The sequence below is a fragment of the Hyla sarda genome, chromosome 2 (assembly GCF_029499605.1).
Source record: "Hyla sarda isolate aHylSar1 chromosome 2, aHylSar1.hap1, whole genome shotgun sequence".
Classification (NCBI taxonomy): Eukaryota; Metazoa; Chordata; class Amphibia; order Anura; family Hylidae; genus Hyla; species Hyla sarda.
Genome location: NC_079190.1, coordinates 483,546,166 through 483,561,489, shown reverse-complemented (window position 1 = coordinate 483,561,489; position 15,324 = coordinate 483,546,166). Strand labels below are relative to the sequence as shown.

At 45.8% G+C, this 15,324-nt stretch overlaps 1 protein-coding gene across 6 annotated transcripts in view; it reads left to right on the top strand.

Moving 5' to 3' along the window:
• Positions 1 to 15,324, top strand: part of LOC130357116 (interleukin-10 receptor subunit beta-like) — a 52,677-nt gene that overhangs the window by 18,771 nt on the left and 18,582 nt on the right. For 5 of the 6 annotated variants that reach the window (XM_056559507.1, XM_056559512.1, XM_056559511.1 and 2 more), the window contains 3 exons: positions 1,943 to 2,069; positions 8,533 to 8,705; positions 9,752 to 9,927. In XM_056559507.1, coding sequence (XP_056415482.1) covers positions 1,943 to 2,069; positions 8,533 to 8,705; positions 9,752 to 9,927 — 476 coding nt within the window. The remainder of the gene's footprint in view (positions 1 to 1,942; positions 2,070 to 8,532; positions 8,706 to 9,751; positions 9,928 to 15,324) is intronic. The other variant, XM_056559513.1, reaches the window with a different exon arrangement.

Sequence of the window (15,324 nt, the reverse complement as noted above, 5' to 3'; positions counted from 1 at the left end):
AACTGCCTAAGGCTGGGTTCACACCACGTTTTTGCAATACAGTTCCCGTATCAGGTTTTTGGTGGAAAAAAAACCTGACTAAACTGTATCAAAACGTGCGTATACGGTTGAAAAATGATGTCCGGTTGCATCCGTTTTTTAAGAAAAAAAAAAAAAAAAAGTATACGTTTTTATCTTTTCACTCCATTATGAATAAAATTTCACTTGTTTAATTGAAATTCCAGGAAAAAAAACTGTGCAAAGTCAAAAACCGTATGGAACCGTACGCACATACGGTTCTGTACGGTTCCCGTTGACTCCCATGTAAAAAAAAAAAATTAAAAAAAAACTTATACAGTTTAATACGGTTTTTCACCCGGACCAAATGGACAAAACTGTACGCAAAGACGCTAAACGGACACAACCTGATGCATCGTTTAACATACGGTTTTCAATGGAGAGTCAATGTGTACGGTTTTCAGTACGGTTCTGTTCAAATTGAAAACGTATACGAGAACTGTATTGCAAAAATGTGGTGTGAACCCAACCCAAGGCTGGGTTCACGCCACGTTTTTGCAATACAGTTACCGTATCAGGTTTTTGATGAAAAATGGATTCCTCAAAACCGGACTAACCTGTATCAAAACGTGTGTACAAATTTTAACCCGTATACGGTTTGAAAAATAATGTCTGGTTGCATCCGTTTTTTAAGAAAAAAAAACGTATACGTTTTTTATTGTCACTCCATTATGAATACATTTTCACTTGTTTGATTGAAATTCCAAGAAAAAAAACTTTCGGTGTGCAAGTCAAAAACTGTATGATGCAAACCGGATGGAAACGGTCAATGGGAACATACAGTTCTGTACGGTTCCCATTCACTCCCATGTTAAAAAAAACAAAATATATAAGTTTTTTCACCCGGACCAACCGTGGTAGGTTACAGTTTTGGGTACGGGAAAAGACCGGACCGAACCGTACAAGATGCAAAACGGATATAAATGGATGCATCTTTTGGCATACGGTTTTCAATGGAGAGTCAATGCATACGGTTTTCAATACGGTTCTGTACGGGTTTCAATACGGTTCTGTACGGTTTTCAAATTGAAAACGTATACGGGAACTGTATTGCAAAAACGTGGTGTGAACCCAGCTTTGACTATACAGAAGATCCCTGGAGAGCGGCACAGAGGAGGGTAAGAGACCTCCATCTGCCATCTTCACTCATCAGACCCCCGTGATCACGCTCCTGGCGGTCCGATGAGTGTCAACAAAGCCCTGCAACTGCTTTAGATACCATGATCAATATTGATCACAGCATCTAAAGGGTTAGTGGTGGCCACCCGCTGTCTATGAAGAGAGCACAGCTCTGGCGCTTCATAGACTGTCAACACTCCAGGGTGTAAAAGTACATCAAATCCCTGGCGGCCAGGGTGTACATTTACACCTGCGTCCTCTGGGGGACTGACTGGAGAAGGGGCCGAATTGTGCCAAATTGAGGAACTGGTTATACATTATTATTTGTACACACTTTCCATCTCTGTGCTATTGTATTAGATTTCTTTTTTTTTTTTTTAAGCCTTTAATTTTTTTTTTTTTTAACCTAAATTAAAATCTTATTTTTAATGTGACATTGTGGCATTTACTTCTTGTTGGATACAATATGTATGTGGGGCCTGTATGTAGCATCCATGGGGCATAATATGATCCTCTAGAACAATGGTCTCCAAACTGTGGCACTCCAGATGTTGCAAAGCTACAACTCCCAGCATGCCCGGACAGCCAACGGCTGTCTGGGCATGCTGGGAGTTGTAGTTTTGCAACATCTGGAGGGCTACAGTTTGGAGATCATTCGTTTAGAAGAAGAATTGTGTTTAAATATTTCCACTTTTTATTGTATTATATAGTATTTTTATTTATTTATTTACTTATTTAATTTAATTTAATTTTACTATCCATACAGTTTATGGTGCTCTACTACCTCCAGAGAACCTAAAAATCTCCTCTGAAAATTTCAAGCACATCCTGACCTGGGAAGATGCCAGCAAAGAGTCCCCCATCTACTACCGCGTGGAGTATTCAGAACTTTAGTAAGTATTAATAAGTAAAGCGAATCTGCATAGACTTATTGCCACATTACCTGTTTTGCAGATAATCAGTTCAGACCCTGGTAGCCAAGCAACTAAAATTGTCCTATTCTGACCCCTGTAACTCATTTTTTGCCCTAGTTTTTACCAGTACATCTTTTGCGCATATGTGACTTTCTGATCACTTTTTATGAAATTTGTTTTCTGGGATGTGATCTAACTAAAAGCCGAAATTTTGGACATTATATGGACATTTATCAAGGGGTTTAGTCAGGTTTTCTTTACTATAATTGTCTCAAAATTGTCGCAACTGCGACTAAGTGTGTTTTCGTGCGACAATTTGCGTGAAGAACAAGAAAAGCAAGAAAATTCAAACTTGCTTACGTAGTTAATTTTTCAAAATGGATTTGCTTTAGTCAGGTATTTGTTAACTGCGACAGTCGCAGCTGCGCAGTAAAAAGTCGCAACTGCCTTTAAAAATTTACTAAATTTACTCCAGCTCCAACATGGAGCAGGAAAAGCTACTGCCGCCCGGGCTCGACATAGCTCCGGGACACTGCAGTGATTTACACCCCCCCCCCCCCCCCTCTCACCTGCCAGCTCCACACAACTCCCATCTGTCTGCTAACTGTTGCAAGACTACAAGTCCCAGCATGCCCTTACAGTGAGGACACACTGGGAGTTGTAGTCTTGTAGCAGTGGGAGCTGAGCGGCGCGGGCGGGAGACGAGGGGATGTATATCAGTGTCCCCCATCATTATTAAGTGAGGGTAGCGGGGAGGCCATATGAGGAGCCCGGGCGGCTGCACTGTAATGTCAGCCCGGGCTCCTTACATATACCAGCGCCGCAGACTCCTAAATCCCCTGCTGTCATTTCACATTTCCCGCTGGGTCCTGTGATTGGCCAGGACCAGCAGCCAATCACAGGACCCGGCCGGAACAGTGACATGATTAGGGGATATAGGAGCCTGTCAGGGGGGGTCCGTCAGCATACATCCGCGCCCCCCCCCCCCCCCCCGGCATTCACCAGCACTGTGCCCGGCCTCCGCCCCCACCAGTACCCCTCTACTCCCCCCAGCCCCCCGGCCTTCACCTGCACTGTGCCCGGCCTCCGCTCCCACGTCTTCGGTTGCGCCGGCCTGACGTCCCTCCGTCAGTGACGTCACTCGCAGGGCGCCCGGAGAGAAGGAGCGCTGGGTGGGTGAGTGTGTGTGTGTGTGTGTCTGTCTCTCTGTCTGTCTGTCTCTATCTCTGTCTGTCTGTGTGTCTCTGTCTGTCTGTGTGTGTGTCTCTGTCTGTGTGTGTGTCTCTGTCTGTGTGTGTGTGTGTCTCTGTCTGTGTGTGTGTGTGTCTCTGTCTGTGTGTGTGTGTGTCTCTGTCTGTGTGTGTGTCTCTGTCTGTCTGTGACTCTGTGTGTGTTTGTGTGTGTGTGCCCGGGCACCCTTTGCAGGACTACAACTCCCAGTATGCCCTTACTGTAAGGACATGCTCGGAGTTGTAGTTGTGCAGTGCAGGCGAATGACAAGCTTGTCCCCTGCCCCCAGCTGCAGGACTACAACTCCCAGCATGTCCTTACTGTAACGGCATGCTGGGAGTTGTAGTCCTGCAGCTGGGGGCAGGGGACAAGCTTGTCACTTGCCCACACATCTCCTGCACCACACAACTACAACTCCCAGCATGTCCTTACTGTAAGGGCATGCTGGGAGTTGTAGTCGTGCGGAGAGGGAGATGTGCGAGCAGGTGATAATAAATGTACTAACCCATTTTTTTTTTTCCTTCTCATTTCAGATCTGTGTATCCTGTGGACTCCTTCGGATTCGGTGGACTACTTCGATGACCAGCGTTTTTCTTTATTTGATTTTAATAAAATGGTTAACGAGGGCTTGTGGGGAGTGTTTTTTTGTAATACATTTTTTTTTTTAAACCTGTTGTGTTTTTTCCTTACTTTACTTGACAGGCTTAGTAGTGGAAGCTGTCTTATAGACGGAGTCCATTACTAAGCTGGGCTTAGCGTTAGCCACAAAAACAGCTCGTGCTAACCCCCAATTATTACCCCGGTACCCAACACAACAGGGGTGCCGGGAAGAGCCGGTACCAACAGTACCAAAATGGCGCTCCTGGGCCTAGGTGGTAACAGGCTGGCGTTATTTAGGCTGGGGAGGGCCAGTAACAATGGTCCTCGCCCACCCTGGTAACGTCAGGCTGTTACTGTTTGGTTGGTATTTGGCTGAGAATAAAAATAGGGGGGACCCTATGTTTTTTTTTTTTAAATATTTAATTATTTATTTAAAAAAAAACGCATAGGGTCCTCCCTATTTTTATTCTCAGCCAAATACCAACCAAACAGTAACAGCCTGACATTACCAGGATGGGCGAGGACCATTGTTACTGGCCCTCCCCATCCTAAATAACGCCAGCCTGTTACCGCCTAGGCCCAGGAGCGCCATTTTTGATGCTCCGGGCCTGTTGGTACCGGCTCTTCCGGGCACCCCTGTGGTGTTGGGTACCGGGGTAATAATTGGGGGTTAGCGCTAGCTGTTTTTGTGGCTAACGCTAAGCCCGGCTTAGTAATAGACTCGGTCTGTAAGACAGCTTCCACTACTAAGCCTGTTCAGTAAGTTAAAAAAAAAAAACAAACACAACAGGTTTAAAAAAAAAATTATTACAAAAAAACACTCCCCCCACAAGCCCTCATTAACCATTTTATTAACATCAAGCAAAGAAAAACGCTGGTCGTCGAAGTAGTCCACCGAATCCGAAGGAGTCCACAGGATACACGGATCTGTAGTAGAAGTAACAAAAAAAAAAAAAAATGAGTAAATACATTAAGGGAGAAAAAACAGCGTTAAAAATATGTAATAACACACACACATTATATATATATATATATATATATATATATATATATAATATATATACATAGCAAAATCATCTGTAGTTGCAGTGTCTTGTAATACCTTTTTTATTGGACTAACAAGATTTCGGGATTCCTCCCTTTATCAAGTCATAAGCATTTCTGAGCTCACAAGGAGATAACACAGGTTCTATCTCACAAAATATGCAGGGGTTAAAACAACATATGTGGAGAATGGACATTAAGTTGGGCCATAAATTGTATAGCTATAGGACGATAGATACAGATAAGGATGAGGGGGGGGGGGGGGGGGCTGGAGAGCAGAGGGGAGAATAGTGGTTACGCTGGACAGAGGAGAAAGGACAATTTTACTACAGAGCCATAGACTGAAGATAAGACTTAGACAGGGGAGGGGGAGCAGGGGTGTGATGGTGTTAGAGCAGGGAGAGGGAAGACAGTTTAGCAAAGGTTATAGGAAATTTTGATAATGGGATAAGAAGCTTAAATCCACATTAAGTCCTCTGTTCTTGTCATAAAAAAAACTATCATTTTGGCTTCAAATGTCTTTCTTTCCTGGGTGTTCTTGAAGTTTCCTTTCAGGATCTTGATTTTGAGGTCCTGTAGGGAGTGACCTGTTTGGGTGAAATGGTGTCCAACTGGGGTGCAATAGTCCTTTTCTCTATGGTTGTTGATGGCCGATCTGTGGAGGTTCATCCTTTTATTGTGTGGCTGACTGGTCTCACCAATCCCAGGTCACACTTGGTGCATTGTATCATGTAGACTACATTCTCTGTGGTGCAGGAGTATTGTCCCTTGATGTTGGATGTCTTGTTGTTGTGGGAGGATTCAGAATTTGTGCAGATGTGTTGACAGAGTTTACAGCTCGGTTTGGCGCAGGATTTGGTCCCATTGTCTGTATCTGATGTGTCTGTGGGTAGTTTCCTATTGACCAGCTTTTGTTTTAAGTTGGGTGGTTGTCTGAAGGCCAAGATGGGTGGTTCAGGAAAGATTTGCTTTAACACCTCATCTTCTGCTAGTATTGGCTGAAGGTCCTTGATGATTTTGCGTATTTCTTCAAGGGTGGGATTGTATGTGGCTACCAGTGGTATGCGTATCACGCATATGTGTATCATTTTGTCTCCACAAAATCTTGTTAGTCCAATAAAAAAGGTATTACAAGATACTGCAACTACAGATGATTTTGCTTTTTGCATCACTGGACTAATTCGGCTACTCCTAACTATATATATATATATATATATATATATATATATATATATATATATATATATATACCGTATATACTCGAGTATAGGCCGAGTTTTTCAGCACGATTTTTCGTGCTGAAAACACCCCCCTCGGCTTATACTCGAGTGAACTCCCCCACCCGCAGTGGTCTTCAACCTGCGGACCTCCAGAGGTTTCAAAACTACAACTCCCAGCAAGCTCGGGCAGCCATCGGCTGTCCGGGCTTGCTGGGAGTTGTAGTTTTGAAACCTCCGGAGGTCCGCAGGTTGAAGACCACTGCGGCCTTCAACATCATCCAGCCCCCTCTCACCCCCTTTAGTTCTGAGTACTCACCTCCGCTCGGCGCTGGTCCGGTCCTGCAGGGCTGTCCGGTAAGGAGGTGGTCCGGTGAGGAGGTGGTCCGGGCTGCTATCTTCACCGGGGGCGCCTCTTCTCCGCGCTTCCGGCCCGGCCTCAGAATAGTCACGTTGCCTTGACAACGACGCAGATACGTCATTGTCAAGGCAACGGCTCTATTCCGGGCCGGAAGCGCAGAGAAGAGGCGCCCCCGGTGAAGATAGCAGCCCGGACCACCTCCTCACCGGACCACCTCCTTACCGGACAGCCCTGCAGGACCGGACCAGCGCCGAGCGGAGGTGAGTACTCAGAACTAAAGGGGGTGAGAGGGGGCTGGATGATGTTGAAGGCCGCAGTGGCCGATGGCTGCCCGGGCTTGCTGGGAGTTGTAGTTTTGAAACCTCTGGAGGTCCGCATGTTGAAGGCCGCAGTGGTCTTCAACCTGCGGACCTCCGGAGGTTTCAAAACTACAACTCCCAGCAAGCCCGGACAGCCGATGGCTGCCCGGGCTTGCTGGGAGTTGTAGTTTTGAAACCTCTGGAGGTCCGCAGGTTGAAGACCACTGAGGGCGAATGATGAGAAGAGGATGATGAAGGGGGGGGGGTGTGGGGATGATGAAGGGGGGTGGGGATGATGAAGGGGGGTGGGGATGATGAAGGGGGGGGTGTGGGATGATAACAAGGGGATGATGAAGGGGGGGGGTGTGGGATGATGACAAGGGGATGATGAAGGGGGGATGTGTGGGATGATGACAAGGGGATGATGAAGGGGGGATGTGTGGGATGATAAGGGGATGTGTGGGATGATGACAAGGGGATGATGAAGGGGGGATGTGTGGGATGATAAGGGGATGTGTGGGATGATGACAAGGGGATGATGAAGGGGGGATGTGTGGGATGATGACAAGGGGATGATGAGGATGTTAATGACGGGTCTGGATGATGACAGGGGGGGGATGAGGTATTTCCCACCCTAGGCTTATACTCGAGTCAATAACTTTTCCTGGGATTTTGGGTTGAAATTAGGGGTCTCGGCTTATACTCGGGTCGGCTTATACTCGAGTATATACGGTATATATATATATATATATATATATATATATATATATATATATATATATATATATATATATATATATATATATATATGTGCACACTTTTTTTCAAAGCTGCAAAGTGGTGTTCTGTAATCATTATTTGGTTTTTGGTTGTGTGTGCTAAAACAAAATGGTACTTCAAAGTGATTTCTTGGTTTTTGCTCATGTAAGCCAAATTGATCAACCCCCTGTGATAGTATGATAAATATGTCATACATAAGCAAAAAAATAGCAAGAAAAAAATGACTACAGAACTTGCTTACCAAAGCAACGATGATAAATGTCCCTGATACTGTACAGGGCCATTAACTTACTTTTTTTTTTTAATAGATCGGACATTTACGCACGTGACGATATCAGATATGCTGATTTATTTTCTTTACATTTTTTTTTGTAAAATGGGAAAAGAGGGGAATTAAAAAAAAAAATTATAATTTTTTTTTTTTTTTACTATTACTACATTTAAAGTCCCCACAGGAGACTATTTATTGCAATCTTTTAATTACAAATACTGATCAGTGCTATGCATAGTCATAGCACAGATCAGTATTATCTGTGATCTACTTCTCTGGTCTGCTAGAAAGCAGACCAAAAAAGAAGAGCGCAGCAGGCGGTCGAAGCAGGTGAGCAGCGACCATCTTAACTCATTGGGCCCCTGCGATTCCACCGCAGGTGATCAAGTGAGTCCCCCTGAACACTGCAGATACTTCAGATGCTATGGTCAGTATTGATCACGGCATCTGAAGGGTTAGTGGCGGGCTTCAGCGGGATCGCTGATGTCTGCCATTATCCTCGAGGTCCCAGCTGCTGCAGCCCCCCTGTTCCGATTACCATACCAAAAAAACTTGATGTTGTCTCAAGGCGCAAAATAGCTGCATCCTTAATGGTTTAGATTAATTTATGATAACTAATTTTTTTGTTTTTCTTTTAAAGCCATAATTCATATAAGACTGCAAAAGATTGCGCCAATGTCACCATCCGGCACTGTGACCTGACTAAGGACTTCACAGATATCTTTAAGCTTTACAAAGTAAGAGTCAGAAGTTTTACAGAACAGGACTCCTCATTTTCTGGCACCAGTGTGACCATGACACCATCAGAAGACAGTGAGTACATGCGGGAAAATTATCAACCCTATTTTGTTCCAGAGATGACATTTAGGGTATATCTACAGGCTGTTTCCCAATCAGTGTCCCTCCAGATGTTGCAAAACTACAACTCCCAGCATGCCCGGACAGCCTTTGGCTGTCCGGGCATGCTGGGAGTTGTAGTTTTGCGGCAGGTGTAGGAACACTGTTTAGGAAATGCAGGGCTATACCGTACCGCAATTGAGAGTTACAGCCGGATAAAGTGTCCTGTAGCAGGCACCTCACTCCCCAGCTGTCACTCAAATCTGACCTTTTCTCTATATTAGTCTTTGCAGTGAAAAGGTCAGATCTGCCAGGAGTGGAGCATTTCACCGCCGTAAAACTTGCACTTCACCGGCTTATAACTTGCGATCGCAGCGGGTCTCAGGGCTGAGACTTGCTGCGATCTTAACTTTTGACATGCCCGTTGTTAAAGGAAAACTGTCAGCTTCCCCCCCCCCCCACACTAACCAGCGGTACTGGCTGGTAGTGTGGGGAAGCTGATCAGTTTGATGCTTACCGTGCCCGGATCCGCCGCGCCGTTCGGCAGTAATCTTCTATTTTCGGTATATGCTAATGAGGTGCTAACTGGCACTGTGATGTCAGCGTTTCTGGCCGCAGCGCCGCCCAGCTCATCAATATTCCTCCTCTCCCTCTTCTCCCCGTTCTGTAATGAAGAGGGAGGAGAGGAATATTGATGAGCTGGCAGCGCTGTGGCAGGCGGCACTGATGTCAAAGTGCCAGTTAGCCCGGCCGGTGCCAGTTAGCACCTCATTATCATATACCGAAATAGAGGATTATGGCCGAACAGCGCAGCGGATCCGGGCACGGTAAGCATCAATCTGATCAGCCAGTACCACAGGTTAGTGCAGGGGGGGAAGCTGACAGTTTTCCTTTAAGATGGTATGGCTAACCAGTGTATATGTCTGTGTAAATCACTGTGTATATTATTGGTCAACCAACAAATGTCATCACTTTTTCTGATAAGTGACTAATAAAACTGTGTATGTTGTATTTTATTTCAGCCGTACTGGGTCCAGCTCGAGTAGATGTTGTTGCATGCGAACGCTGCATCAATGTGTCCGTCCAGCCTCCAGTCTCTCATTTATGGAGTGAAGACGAGCAGCAGTATGTAAGCATGGTTAGTAAAGATGGCTTTGGACGTATGGAATGCCGTATTGAGGTGACGGTCATGAATGAGGTATGTCAGCCTAGTAATTGTTCACTTGTAATTTAGTGATGACCTGTTCTCTGTATAGGTCATCAAATTCAGAGAGGTGGGGGTCAGGCATCTGGCAGTCCAGCTATAAACAGCTGTTTTCCTGGGCTGCGATGCCCACATATACTGACCAGAGCCAGCAGCAGACAGCGCCATACACTGTAGTGGTCCCATTTACGGCTGAGCTGTAGTGACCCGGCATGGCCACTACGCAAGGTATGGCACTGTCTGCTTTCAGCTCATTTTCTGTCTGTATGCCAGCACTGCTGCCCTCACAATTAGCTGATTGGTGGCTTTGTATGGTGTCTACAACCCACTGATCTCTGATTTATTGATACCTATCCTGAGCAAAAATACCTAGTGCCACAAATTCTGTTCTTTGTTGTTACCCCGCTTTGCAAATAAGAATGGTTTTTAAAGGAATTCTGTCATCAATGTGACCTGCACTAACCTATCGGTACAGACAGGTAGTGCAGGTGAAACTGATGACAACGATACTTACCTTGTCCTGTTCCGTGCAGTGGTTCTCCAGCAAACCTCTTCGGTATCTTCAGCTCCGGGCCCTACTGGGAGCATGGGCGGAGCTTAGTGACATCACCGCTGCTGTTCTCTGCTGGGTCCTGCTGCGAGCAAACAGCAGCGGTGACATCGCTAAGCTCCGCCCATGCTCCAACCGACTCCAGAAAGTTAAACAGATTTGTAAATTACTTCTATTTAAAAATCTTAATCTGTTCAATACTTATCAGCTGCTGTATGCTCCACAGGAAGTTGAGTAATTATTTTCAATCTGACCACAGTGCTCTCTGCTGACACCTCTGTCCATGTCAGGAACTGTCCAGAGTGAGCAGGAGACATTTGCTTTGGGGATTTGCTCCTACTCTAGACAGTTCCTGATATGGACAGAGGTGTCAGCAGAGAGCAATGTGGTCAGACAGAAAAGAAATTCAAAAAGTGAAAGAACTTCCTCTGGAGCATACAGCAGCTGATAAGTATTGGAAGGATTAAGATTCTTAAATAGACGTAATTTACAAATCCGTTTAACTTTCTGGCACCAATTAAAAAAAAAAAAATGTTTGCCACTGTAGTACCCCTTTAAAGAGGACCTGTGAGTACCCTTTTAAAGAGGACCTGTGGCCAACCAAAAAATGAAAAGATGTGCAATCAGGGCACCCTAAGCTTTTTAATAATTGTGAAGTCTTATTTTTGCAGGTTGTCTTTAAAGGGGTACTCCGGTGAAAAACTTTTTTTTTTTTTTGTTTTTTTGTTTTTTTTAAATCAACTGGTGCCAGAAAGTTAAACAGATTTGTAAATTACTTCTATTAAAAAATCTGAATCCTTCCTGTACTTATTAGCTGCTGAATACTACAGAGGAAATTCTTTTCTGTTTGAAACACAGAGCTGTCTGCTGACATCATAAGCACAGTGCTCTCTGCTGACATCTCTGTCCATTTTAGGAATTGTCCAGAGTAAAAGGAAATCCCCATAGAAAACATATGCTGTTCTGGACAGTTCCTAAAATGGACAGAGATGTCAGCAGAGAGCACTGTGCTCATTATGTCAGCAGAGAGCTCTGTGTTTCAAAAAGAAAAGAATTTCTGTTGTAGTATTCAGCAGTATTTCACCGGAGTACCCCTTTAAGGCCCACTTCACATATACGTAATATGGATGCATTTCTCTGTATTATTGTTCCGGGAACCCTAAATTAAGAACTGTCTGTTTAGGTCAGGGTTTCCCAACAAGGTTGTCTCCAGCTGTTGCAAAACTACAACTCCCAGCATGCCCGGACAGCCTTCGGCATGCTGGGAGTTGTAGTTTTGCGACAGCTGGAGGCACCCTGGTTGGGAAACACTGGTTCAGGTCATCAGACGCGGACAGGTTGGGACTTCTGTAATACAAACACACAAATGTAACTGTGTAATGCTAGTGAGAAAGCAGCCTGAGGGTAGGGTCACACAGAACGGATCCACAGCGTATTTTACGCTGTGTGCCTGCAGCTGTGACTGCCTGTCCGTAGCGGCAATCTGCTCCCCCTGGTCTCTGTTCTAGGCCGAGAGCAGCCGCGATGTGTGGGAGTACACTAGGCATGCGCACAACGACTTACAAAACATTGTGTGTCCGCCTCTACGGGCAGAATATGGAGGAAAAAAGCAGAGGTAGCGCCGGGTGCTGTGTAGGTCTTTAGCCGGTGTAGGTGGGTACCCAGGTTGGGGTAACGTATCCCTTGCCGGTGATGGTAGCTTGGTATGCAGGCCAGCAGCGTGTGGACAGAGCCCAGAGGAGAGCCCGTAGAGTAATGCAGAAGTACAGGAAAAAAGCTGAGATGGCGCTCCCAAGGAAGTAACCCGAAGTCGTCGGTATTGATGAAGAATAAATAATTTGTTTACAGCATGAGAAAATAATAAATAAAGCAACACGCGTTTCGGGAGTCACAGCTCCCTTTCTCAATTTCAGGTGGTTGCTCTATGGCAAGGTGACAGGTATACGTGTTTAAATACATAGAAAAATGGCGCCAGAACCAGGTGAGCTGGTGACGTCATGTGGGGTGGGTACCAGGGCCGGGCACTAAAGACCTACATACTAAAACATAATCAATGAAAGAGCATGAAAACCACATCAAACATGTAAAAAATGCATAGGTATAATCTTTTACAGGAGTATTTAGATGTTCAAACTGAACCGCGAGAAATGTCCGTGGTGGCGACCAATCAGGAAGCTGCCGGCATCTGTGGGACCAATCAGGAGGCAGTGGGAGGAGACTGTCATCGCTGTGCAGGGTTGCTACTGCGGGAAATGAATGGAGACGAGCCTCTCGAAGCTGGTAGGTCGCTTACTGTGGGATGGAGGGGGGTGGCCAATCGGAAGTGAGCCGTACATGGCTGTGTACAGTTACGTAGTCATAGGGGAACATAGGCCATAAGGGGATATAGTCCAATGGTGAATAAGGGGATAGTGGGCTGGATGCTGATTGGCTGTTCGTGATGTAGGGAGAGCTAATCGGAGGGGGGACGTATAAGTCCGGGTAGCAAGTCTCTGCCGCTAGTGGCGTTAAAGGAAAGTTCAAAAATGTCAGCCAATCGCTGCTGGACTGGTCCGGGTGGCGGCCACTCAGGATGAAGACGTGTATATCGTCTACGGGTGATTCTTGGAGATGTCGGCGGCAAATCGATTTTGAAGAATACGACCAATGGCTGCTGGCCATGTCTCGGTAGCGACCAATCGCGAAGAGGGAAGACATGTAGCGCTGTCAGGATGCCGGTGTCAGACTTTATCATCGTCCGGGCGGGCTGTCAATTGATCTGGAGGTCATCGAAGGCTGTCAGTTGATCTGGAGGTCATCGAAGTTCGGAACCTTTCATGAAGGAGCTGTAGACCTGTAGGGGAAGGAAGAGGTAGACAGGGAGGGGAAAGACAGGCGGTTTGGGCAGCGGTCCAGTGTCAGCTTGTCCCGCAGTGAGGAGGCATCTGGTGCGGCTGTCACGATGTCATCGGAACCTTGTGCTAGGTTTTAAGCACTCTTTCTGTGAGAATTTACTAGCCTTGAGTTTGCTCTGGTTGATGAGTGAGGTGGGATAGCCTTTAGATTTGAAGCGCTGGTCCAGGATCCTACTTTGATCCACAAAGTCTGAGGGTTTGGTGCAGTTTCTTCTGATTCTTTTGTACTGACCAAAGGGGATGTTTTGTTTCCACTTCTTGAAGTGGCAGCTGTCATAGTTGAGATAGCTGTTCCCATCCACTGGCTTGAAGTAGGTCCTGGTTTGGACCCGGTTGTCCTCGGTGTGGTAGACAATGACATCCAAGTATTCAATGGAGTCCTCTGAGTGGTTAGAGGTGAATTGGATGTTCCAGGAGTTATCATTGAGGGACGTGAGGAAGTTGTTCAGATTTTCCTTAGAGCTGTCCCAGATGATGAAGATGTCATCTATGTATCTCTTGTACAGTATGCAGTGTCTCTTCGAAGTGTCCCATGAAAAGGTTAGCGAGACTAGGTGCGAATCGGCTCCCCATCGCTGTGCCACAGCACTGGTGGTAGATGCTGCCATTGAACTGGAACGTATTGTTCTGCAGGATAAAAAGGATGCTGTCCAAGATGAATTGGCGCTGGAGTGGTGGCATAGTAGGATCACTCTGGAGAAAATGGGATACTGAGGCAATGCCCAGGTGGTGGTCAATGATGGTGTACAGTGAGGTAATGTCCTTAGTCAAGAAGCTGTAGTGATTTTCCCACTTGACATCGAGGATGGAGTTGATGAAGTCTGTGGTGTCCCTGGTGTAAGAGGGTAGCGCTTGGATGTACGGCTGAAGGATGATATCCACATACTGTGATAGATTCGATGTCAAGGAGTTGATGCCGGCGATGATTGGTCTGCCGGGTGGGTTCTTTTGATCTTTGTGAATTTTGGGCAGGTAGTAGAACAGCGGGGTGTCCGGCTCTGTGATGTTAATGTAGTCATGTATCAAAAGAGGCATGGACTCAAGGGACAGGGACATAATACTCCCCCTTTATAAAGCATTGGTACGGCCTCACCTGGAATATGCTGTTCAGTTTTGGTCGCCTGTTCATAAAAGGGACACTGCGGAGTTGGAAAGGGTGCAGAGACGCGCGACTAAACTAATATGGGGCATGGAACATCTTAGCTATGAGGAGCGATTAAAGGAGTTACAATTGTTTAGTCTTGAGAAGAGACGTTTAAGGGGGGATATGATAAACGTATATAAGTATATAAATGGCCCATACAAAAAATATGGAGAAAAACTGTTCCAGGTTAAAACCCCCCCCCAAAGGACGAGGGGGCACTCCCTCCGTCTGGAGAAGAAAAGGTTTAGTCTAAAGGGGCGACACGCCTTCTTTACCGTGAGGTAAAGAATTATAAAACTACGTCCCTTTCCCTTATCCCCTTACACCCTTCCCTTCAATTCCCTGGTTGGACTTGATGGACGTATGTCTTTTTTCAACCATACTAACTATGTACTAACTATGTAACTATGTACTCCTGCTTGGTGATGACACCCTCTGTCAGACCATGGCTGAGTAGTTGGCTGAGCTCTTTCTGTTGGTCAGTGATGGGGTTTCTTGCCAAATCTATCACAGTATGTGGATATCATCCTTCAGCCGTACGTCCAATCGCTACCCTCTTACACCAGGGACACCACAGACTTCATCAACTCCATCCTCGATGTCAAGTGGGAAAATCACTACAGCTTCTTGACTATGGACATTACCTCACTGTACACTATCATTGACCACCACCTGGGCATTGCCTCAGTATCCCATTTTCTCCAGAGTGATCCTACTATGCCACCACTCCAGCGCCAATTCATCTTGGACAGCATCCTTTTTATCCTACAGAACAATACGTTCCAGTTCAATGGCAGCATCTA